This window comes from Akebia trifoliata, unplaced genomic scaffold (assembly GCF_017979445.1).
Source record: "Akebia trifoliata isolate Shusen 1 unplaced genomic scaffold, ASM1797944v1 Contig01169, whole genome shotgun sequence".
Lineage (NCBI taxonomy): Eukaryota > Viridiplantae > Streptophyta > Magnoliopsida > Ranunculales > Lardizabalaceae > Akebia > Akebia trifoliata.
Window position 1 is genome coordinate 2,364 of NW_028237558.1, and position 9,605 is coordinate 11,968.

A 9,605-nucleotide genomic window follows, 5' to 3' on the forward strand; every position below is an offset into this window, starting at 1 on the left:
AACTGCTCATGTACCATGGGGTGATCAATGGAAGAAGATGAGAAGAGTGTTGGCGTCGGAGGTGCTTAGTCCATCTAGAATCCAGTGACTTCCACACAAGAGATTGGAAGAATCCTACTACCTTGTTCCATACATTTATAACAAATGCAACAAAACCATGGGTGATAGTGGTCCAATTGTGGATATGAGGAGTGTTTTTTTATTTATTTATTGATAAGCTGGGGTTAAAGGGGCCCACCCTGAAAACACTTCTAATGAGTGTACATACACATTAAATCTTCCTCGATAATTCTCACTAGATCTTGAGGAACATTACTCCTCCTTCTATAACAAAATAATTATTCGAATAGCACCCAAATTTTACGAAGTAATCCACCACCCTATTTGTTTCTCTCCAATAAAATTCAAAAGCATACTTCACAAAAAATTCAATCTGTTCTGAAATTTCTAGCAGAATTTCACTATACTTCTATGAAGGCTCGATTTCATGCTTAATGCTTTTGATTGAGTATAAAGAATCAGAGGAGATTATGATTCGTTGAATTCCCTTCATCCTTGCATATCTCATAGCCTCTAAAATAGTTTGAAGCTCAATCTGAACTATATCTGCAGAATCTGTGTTACTCCACCCTACAAAAAGAAATTCTCCCACGTTATTTTTGCCTATGAATCCAAATCTCGACCCATGCTGAGAACTCGCTCCATCTGTGTTTATCTTCACTTCATTCTCCTCCGGAGTACCCCAAAAATAATGTTTGAGCACTGGTTTGATGACTGAGTAGTTGCATCTCCATTTATTCATGCTTTGCACTGTTATGTTTCTCGAATCAACTTTAATTTTTGTTCCATCAAAACATTTCTTCACTGCCCCTCCCACTTGATTCAACACTATCTCCTTTGCAGACTGAACTTCCGCAAATATACGTTGATTCCGTTCCTTCCAACAATAATAAATAACTGCACTAAAAGCTAAGTATAACATATGCTTAATCTGATTACATTTGAACCGCACACTGTTAATTACTTGCAATTCATCTTCTATTGATCCTGTTCCAACTCTGTTTATTCCAAATTTCTTTAAACATTGGATCCATATCCATTGCATATATGGATATCAAAAAAATAGATAGTCATTCATCTCTTGATGGTTACCACACAAGGAGCACTGTGACACCCCTTTGAACCCCTTCTTATTCAGATTTTCAACAGTTGAAAGCTTCTTTTGTACAACTAACCAAGCAATAAAGGAAAATCTTGGAATACGGTTCTTATTCCATATAATTTTTTTCCAACCAACTGAACCTTGTCCTTCAACTAACATCTCATGTGCTGATTGTGATGTGAACTGGCCATTTGCTGTTAAGCTCCAAACAACTTTGCCCCTCATCAACATTTTTCGAATTGGATTGGATGAAATATGATCAATGACTAATTTCATTTGGTCATTGTACGGTCTTGGGAAAATCCACTTCTTGTCGACAATAAAATCATTGATCTTTGCATTTAAATGACTATCGAATTGATTAATAATTCGATTGCCAAATCTAGATATTATGCTCCCTTTTTTAAGCCAAGGGTCTCTCCAAATACAAGCGTCTTCCCCATTGCCAATTAAAAAGCGAACATGGTGCCGAACAAATTCTCTCTCTCTTAAAATGCCTCTCCACGTCCAAGAAGCATTATTTGCTTGCTGACATCCTCAAATATTCGAATCCCCCACATATCTCTTTCTCATCCAATCTGCCCAAGAGGATTTATTTCCAACCACTCTCCAAAACAACTTTGCTATCCCAATTTTATTTATATCCCTTAGGCGTCGAATGCCAAGACCTCATTTATCATATGGTTTACACACACTGGCCCAACTAATAGGATGGATAGACCTTAAAAGAGAAGGACCCCTCCAAAGAAAGTTATTGAGAGTATTTTCTATTTTTTTTCAAGACACTCACTATAATATTGAATGAGACAGACCAATAGATTTGAAAACTAGATAACACTGATATAATTAATTCTAGCCTTCCCGCATAGGAATTGGTTTGCTCTCCAACCCTCCACCCTTTTTGAGATTCTATCAATCAGAGGTTGACAAAGAGTATGAGATAATATTGAAGAAAATAAGGGAAGACTCAGATATTTAATGGGAAGAGTACTTTTCGAAAATCTAAGAATAGAGAAAATCATGTTCTGATTTTTACAAGAATCACTGAAAAAAAACCTGACTCTTTGCTTCATTTACTTGAAGCCCTGACATATCATAAAAGTCATTCAGAACATCTCGAATAAACGAAGCTAAAGAACTTTCATTATTCGAAAAAATTAGGACGTCATCAGCAAAAGTTAGATGTGAAACCCCTGGAATACTTGAGACTCTGGGAATAACCAACTGATTTGAAATAATTTTCTGATTAAGACTGCAGAAAATACTTCCATAATCAATGTGAATAAATAAGGATAGAGGATCACCTTGTCTCAACCCTCTTTCACTTACGAAAAAATCATAATAAGTGTCATTAATGAGAAAGAGAAAGCTTAGAGGGGATACACATTCCATGACTCGATCAATCCAGACAGGAGGACATCCTAATTGAAAAAGAATTGATTTCAAAAATCCCAAATTAACACAATCATAGGTTTTTCTTATATCAATTTTAGCACAAAAACATTCAGGAGATTTCAAAGAATGGTAATTATGGACCATTTCATGGGCTAGAAGAATATTATCTTGGATTTTTCTTCCTTAACAAACGCCGATTGATTAGAAGAAATAATGTGTGAGAGACAGACGGCTAACCTAGTAGCTAGGATTTTGGAAATGGTCTTATAGATAAAATAACAAAGGGCAATGGGTCTGAATTTTTCAAAACGCTTGGTTACGTGGTAATATAGTGGGAACGGGATAAGAAAGATGATGTTCAACAAGAGGTACTTGGGAGAGGGAAGGAGCGATGGAGGGCCTGGTGTAGAAGAAGAATAGTCGATGTAGTGTTCACCATTCTATCTCTCTTTAACGTCTTCTGTGTATCTGATTACTTGCCTTGCTTGAGACAATTTGATTTAGATGGTCATGAGAAGAACATCAAGAAAGCAATAGGGATTCTGAATGAGTATCCACTATGTGAAAACTGAAAATTTTGAAAAGAACTCACACCCTAAAAACAAGTGGTCTTCATCCTCCGTTGAGTTTCTACAAATCAGGAGTCTAGATAACTCTGTCCTTTTCAATGCAACCTAAGTCCGAGGCACTGAGCTACTGCCACATCTCCCCCAGAGAGGTCGTAAGGTGATTAGGCAAGTGTCATTGTTCATTCAAGAACCTTAGCTTCTTTGTGCAAGTTGTTATCATAAGGGTTTTGTTGTAAATTAAGTGTTTAGAATTACACTCCTATCAAACCATGGGTCCTGCCATATAAATGTGTCGTCGCCATTACCAATTCTATGCACAATCCAATTCCGGATGGTCTCCCTTAGTTGAAGAATTTTCCTCCACATCCATGACGCATTGTTGGGTTTTATGGGCGTTGTCCAGAAATATTCCCCTTTCGATTAAAATCGAAGGTCCAAAACAACTTCCATGACACTCTATGACAGATTAAGAACTTCTTCCTAGAGATTAAACCAAACGTATCTCCAAGATCACTACATAAATTTGTTTAAGTTTCAGTCATCCAGCCAAATCCTAACGTTCCACGTGTCTTTCTTTTTTTTTTCGCCGCCAAAACATCCTTCCGTAATCCTCCAAATAACGCGTTTCCTTCTCTCGACTCAGTTTGACAATTTTTTTTCCTTATTCTACTTTACTGGAATAACAGCACTCTAGGACGACTCACATGAGAAAAAATAAATATTGTCGGCAATTATAAAAAATTTTAAAAATTGAGAACCACGTTTCATACTATACACGTGGTTTAAAGGACGACTCGTAGAAGTAATTAATGTTTCACGTGGAATAGAGTCATTTTCATGATAAAGTTGTTCCTTTATCAGCTCAAGCCGAGCTATGCATAAACAATCCAAGCCGAGTCAACTTCACAAAATTATAGATCCTTTTAATGGACAGACGAGATAAGAAGTGAAAAATAGGGAGCGAGTATAATTTTTTCAACGGTTGATGGTTTAGTGGTCTCCTCCATTTTCGTAGTCCTAAAAGAAGATTGTTTTTGAATTTTTTTTATTAAAATCTGATCCGATATACATGTGTCTATGTATGGGGTCATGACTGGGGAACAACACTTTGTTACAACATCTAGATGCCATCCATTTTAGAAGATCGGATAACTTTCGATGGAGATGTAAAAAAAATGATGGAAAAAATGGACAGCATCCAGGTAGTCTCGTAACAAATAATTTTCCCCCAATCCTGACTAGGCCACTACTCGAAAAATAGATAAATTCGATGTTAAGCTTCGTCAAATTTGACTATAATCGACGGATCTTAGAATAGAATTTATCCCATTTTTCACATAGTGGATGGAAAGGGAACTCAAATGTTCACTCACAATTCTAACCGTGTACATGTGAAATCTAAGGATCAAGATTAAGAAAATGTCCCAAAAATATAGTATGAATCTTGAAAATAAATCCCCACAATTGTATTTGATATGAGTGTTAATATTCTAACTAGAAAGTCTTCACTTAGTCAATACTTCACTGACATGTTATGTACATGGAACCATAGATCTGTTTTCTTGGGATACACAATTTTACATCTTTTATGGAGATTTGCATGTGTATCCCGAGAAAAAAGATCTATCATTTCATATCCGTAACACATCAGCTGAGTGAAGACTTTCTGGTTTGAAAATCATTATTCATTTAATACATTATGAGATGCGTATAAGATCAATAAAAGCACAAGTTAAGTTAATGAGATTGGCTGAAGAATTTGAGTTTAATTGTTGGTAAGAGAAGAGGCTTGCAGCTTTATCTGCATGTGTTCATGCTTTCCTCGAGTGTTTAATGTTTACTACAAGAGAATTTGCAATTGAATACCTATAGTCAACCCTTTAGTACGGCAAGGAAAACCGACAGAGTTAGGCAAATCCTATTCTTTGTCCCCTGCTCTCCTTCTATATAAAGGCATTGGTATGCAAACTCCTATGTATTATAGAACATCCATCAGTACTTAAAGCTTTGATCATTATTTTACAACAAAAACGAGAGAGAGAAGTATTTATATTTATTGAAAGAGGCTTGGATCATTGGGATCTAATGAGACAATCACTGCTTCTTTCTTTCTTCACTTCTCGATCAATGGCACCAGGTATGATTACTCTAAAAGTAGAATTATATTTACATTGACGACTTTTTTATTAAATATTACCATGAACAAGCTATGTCAATAGCATATATAACAGAAATAATAATGCTTTGGAAAAATGATTGTGGAGGTCTATTTTTTAGAAAAGTCTTGTTGGAGTGACATTGTAATTTCACGCGTTGTTGACGTTGAGCTGCGCACAGAATCATAGATGCTTTTCACTTGTATCTCAATTAAAAGCATCGACGGTTCCATACACACATCCACGTCACTAATGTGAAAAACAAGATCAATTTTACCGTCACTCCATCATTTTTCTTTTAAAAAATATATTCGAAAAAATGCCCCCTAATAAAAAAATATGGACCAATTAGGTCATACTTAATAAAATATTAGTCTAAGAAAGATCTTTTGAAGTATTTTTTTTTAAATACCTAAATTACCCTTTCAAATAACTTTAGAAATTTGGAAGAAATAGGTGGCTCCTCCGTGTTTTCGAAACCCTTTTAAAAATTGATGACACGATATATTCTTGACCTTGCTCTTCTCTTATAAATTGATGTTTGTTATTTTTTTCTTCGCAGTGTTGATTAGCGTCGGCATTCTTCTGCGTATCATCCCCCATCCCATAGTTGTGTTGCACCTCATAGCATTTGCGTTCGCATTTCTCATTGTATTTCGATTTGCAAACAATGGGAAACATCAGCTACTCCCACTTCCTCCTGGTCCAATCCCCTGGCCAATGGTAGGGAACCTACCAGAATTGTTTATAAACAAGCCAAGGTTCCGATGGATACATGGGCTTATGAAGGAGTTTAATACTGATATTGCATGCATACATCTCGGAAATGTACACATAATCCCAGTGACTTGTCCAGAGATTGCTAGAGAATTCTTGAAGAAACAAGATGCAATATTCGCATCGAGGCCTATAACGATGGCTACTGAGTGCGCGACTCATGGCTTTATGTCAACTGCTCTTGTACCATGGGGAGATCAATGGAAGAAGATGAGAAGAGTGTTGGCATCCGAGGTTCTCAGTCCATCTAGAATCCAGTGGCTTCAACCAAAGAGATTAGGGGAAGCCGACAACCTTATTCGATATATTTATAACCAATGCAACAAAACTATGGGTGATAGTGGTGGTGGTGCAATTGTGGACATGAGGAGTCTTGCATGGCAATATAGTGGGAACGTGATAAGAAAGATGATGTTCAACAAGAGGCACTTGGGAAAGGGAAGGAGCGATGGAGGACCTGGTGTCGAAGAAGAAGAGTACATCGATGCAGTTTTCACCATTCTATCTCTCTTTAATGCCTTTTGTGTATCTGATTATATGCCTTGCTTGAGACGGTTTGATATAGATGGTCATGAGAAGATCATGAAGAAGGCAATAGGGATCATGAACAAGTATAACGATCCAATCATTGATGAACGTATACAACAGTGGAGAGGTGGAAAAGATGATTGTTGTCTCAAGAAAGAGCCCGAGGATATCCTTGATGTCCTCATTTATGTTAAGGATTCTTGTGGAAAACCACTGCTATCGATGGAAGAGATCAAAGCACAGTCTGCGGTAAAATTTTTATAACTTAGTACTCCCACTTATGGGGCCTAATAGATGATTAATTTATCAACAACAAAATTTTGAAGACAAAAATGTCCTCATTTTTTTACATTCGAATAGTAATATTATTAAGATCAAAACGAATGACATTACAATCACATGACCCCGTAACCATTTCAGTTTCTAGTCTTCTAAAATTATAGAAATATCTTTTTATTATGTTGTCAAAATAATCACCCTAGTTAATATTGTAAATTATGAAAAGACCCCTACAACACTCATTTTGCCACCATATTGACAGAAGGTGTTAATTTGTTGAATACAAAATTTTTGAAGACCGAAAATGTCTCTACTTTTTCATTCAAATTTACGATTATAACGGTCCAACTTTTTGTTAAAAAGAATAAAAATACAATCCCACGAGTTGAGTGTGTATTTTCCTCCACTCTCAGGTGTGTCATACCCCAGTTAAGCCCTATGATTCTCTTATATTCATAGTTCTCCCTTTCTCTATAAAATCGGTCTTTTGGAGTAGTTGGTTGGTTAACATGGTATCATAGCACTAAGTTCATATAGATCGAGGGTTCGATTCTTTCCACCCTTATTGGTGAGGAGGAGTGTTGAGTGTATATTTTCGTCCACTCTTGGGTGTGTCAAATCCAGTTTAACCCCGTGATCCTCTTATATCTATATCTCCCCCTTTTCCATAAGATTGGTCTTTTGGAGTAATTAGCTGGTTAATACCACGATCCTATAATCATTAGTCAGTTTTAAATTTTTTAATTAAATTATAATTTTTGTAACGCATTTCCATTATCACATGCCTCCTAGTAGTATGTATAAAGAGGGATCATTTTGTTTCGCAGGAATTGATTTATGCAGCGATAGACAATCCATCAAATGCAATAGAATGGGCATTAGCAGAGATGATCAATCAACCAGAAATTCTTCGAAAAGCTGTTGATGAAATCGATCAGGTGGTTGGAAAGGAGAGACTTGTCCAAGAATCAGATTTTTCCCAACTCAATTATGTCAAGGCATGTGCAAGAGAAGCATTTCGCCTCCACCCTATTGCACCATTTAACGTTCCACATGTGTCCATGGAAGATACAACCGTTGCTGGCTATCACATACCAAAGGGTAGTCACGTGCTACTGAGTCGAACCGGGCTAGGAAGAAACCCTAAAGTCTGGGATGAACCACTCAAGTTCAAACCAGATCGGCACTTGAATGATGGATCTACTCAAGTTGAACTCACTGAGTCAGAATTGAAGTTTATCTCGTTTAGTACGGGTCGACGTGGTTGCATGGGGACTCGACTAGGGTCCCTAATGACTATTATGCTACTTGCTAGGCTTCTTCAAGGGTTTGATTGGAGTGTGCCACCTGTAGATGGATCGTGCATCGATCTCACCGAGTCAACTCATGACCTATCATTGGCCAAGCCACTGCATGCATATGCTAAGCCACGCTTGTCACCACATTTGTACCAAGCATCCAAGTAGAAATGTGGTCCATTGCCTTTTAAATTGAGAATTATTGGAGTATTTAATATGTTCCACTGTAATAAGATGTATCATGATACACCATATCATGTTTATAATTAGGATCATTGTAATAGTTAGGATCAAGTTAGTGACTTGAAACAGAGCCCATTTAGCAGAAGAGAGAGAGAGAGAGAGAAGGGCTGGGCTTCTTGTCACTTGAAGTTTGATATGAATTGACGCAATACATACGAGGGCACAGGTTAGATTTTTTTCAAGCTTCTGGCATCAAGAGAGGCCTACAAAGGGTAATGGACTTGTTTTGCAAAGGTAACCCATGAGTGTAAGTGCACGTGTCAGAGTATCAACCCTAATATGTGTGGGTCAGAAATACTAAAATGAAATAACCTCAAATTACTCAAGGGTCTGCACCTTCAACTTTTAATAATTAAAAAAAAAAAATGAATAATTGTATTCAAAGGGAGAGGATGCCAAATCATGGAAGAATTTAACTATTATTGTAATTTTAGGCGTTGTTGCATAATATCTATATAATAAAACGTAATAGATTTAGAACAATTGTGTGTGACATAAACGTCCAATCAACTACAGTGTTGTGAGAAACAAATTCAACTAGAAAAAATCTCTATCATCTATAATTTTATGGGTTAAACCTCCCGTCAAGTTACAGTGTCGTTGGACCCACTTTATTTTCTTTATTTTTCACCTCATCTAATTTTATTATATTTTCTCATTTATCCCTGTAATCCACTTTATTATTTTTCATATTTTACATCTTTCATCTTAACGTTTTTAATAATACCTCTCCAACTCTAATTTTTTTACTTTTACACTCTTAATTTGAAAGAAGATGCCCTCTTGTTATTTTACCATGTTTTCTCTTTTACCTTTTTAATCTATTTTATTGTTTTTCATCTCTTACCTCTTTAATATCAATTATTTTTAATAACACACCTTTTATTAAGCTATAGTTTCTTAAGACCCACTTTATTTTGTTTATTATTCACATCCCCTAACTTTACTATATTTATTTTTTACCCCTTTAATCTATTTTATTATTTTTTATCTTTAGCTCTTTAACCTCAAATTTTTTATGACAGTTTTGTGGGTTAAACATTCCATTTAGTTATAGTTTTGTGGGACTTACTTTATTTCATTTATTCTTGACGTCCTCAAATTTTACTATATTTTCTCTTCAATCCTTTTAATCTACTTTATTAGTTTTCATCTTTTATCATTTTAATCTCAATCTTTTTAATAATACCCCTTCAAT

At 35.9% G+C, this 9,605-nt stretch overlaps 2 protein-coding genes across 2 annotated transcripts; one reads left to right on the forward strand and one right to left on the reverse strand.

The window, feature by feature from the left end:
- Positions 1-469: 469 nt before the first annotated feature.
- LOC147380641 (uncharacterized) lies at positions 470-982 on the reverse strand. Its single transcript, XM_086431413.1, has one exon. The coding sequence runs from the start codon at positions 980-982 to the stop codon at positions 470-472; it is 513 nt and encodes a 170-aa protein (XP_086287539.1).
- A 4,137-nt stretch (positions 983-5,119) lies between these two features.
- LOC147380642 (tryptophan N-monooxygenase CYP79A68-like) lies at positions 5,120-8,674 on the forward strand. Its single transcript, XM_086431414.1, has 3 exons — positions 5,120-5,263; positions 5,845-6,836; positions 7,694-8,674. Exons 1-3 carry the CDS (start codon positions 5,212-5,214, stop codon positions 8,330-8,332), a joined length of 1,683 nt encoding a protein of 560 aa, XP_086287540.1. The 5' UTR covers positions 5,120-5,211; the 3' UTR covers positions 8,333-8,674.
- The last annotated feature ends 931 nt before the right edge of the window (positions 8,675-9,605 follow it).

Bases quoted from the DNA above. Each gene is read 5' to 3' on its own strand.
- LOC147380641 (XM_086431413.1), bottom strand. From the start codon at position 982: ATGTTATACTTAGCTTTTAGTGCAGTTATTTATTATTGTTGGAAGGAA.
- LOC147380642 (XM_086431414.1), top strand. From the start codon at position 5,212: ATGAGACAATCACTGCTTCTTTCTTTCTTCACTTCTCGATCAATGGCA. The intron at 5,264-5,844 runs GTATGATTACTC...TTTTCTTCGCAG, and splicing joins TTCTCGATCAATGGCACCAG to TGTTGATTAGCGTCGGCATT. The intron at 6,837-7,693 runs GTAAAATTTTTA...TTTGTTTCGCAG, and splicing joins AGATCAAAGCACAGTCTGCG to GAATTGATTTATGCAGCGAT.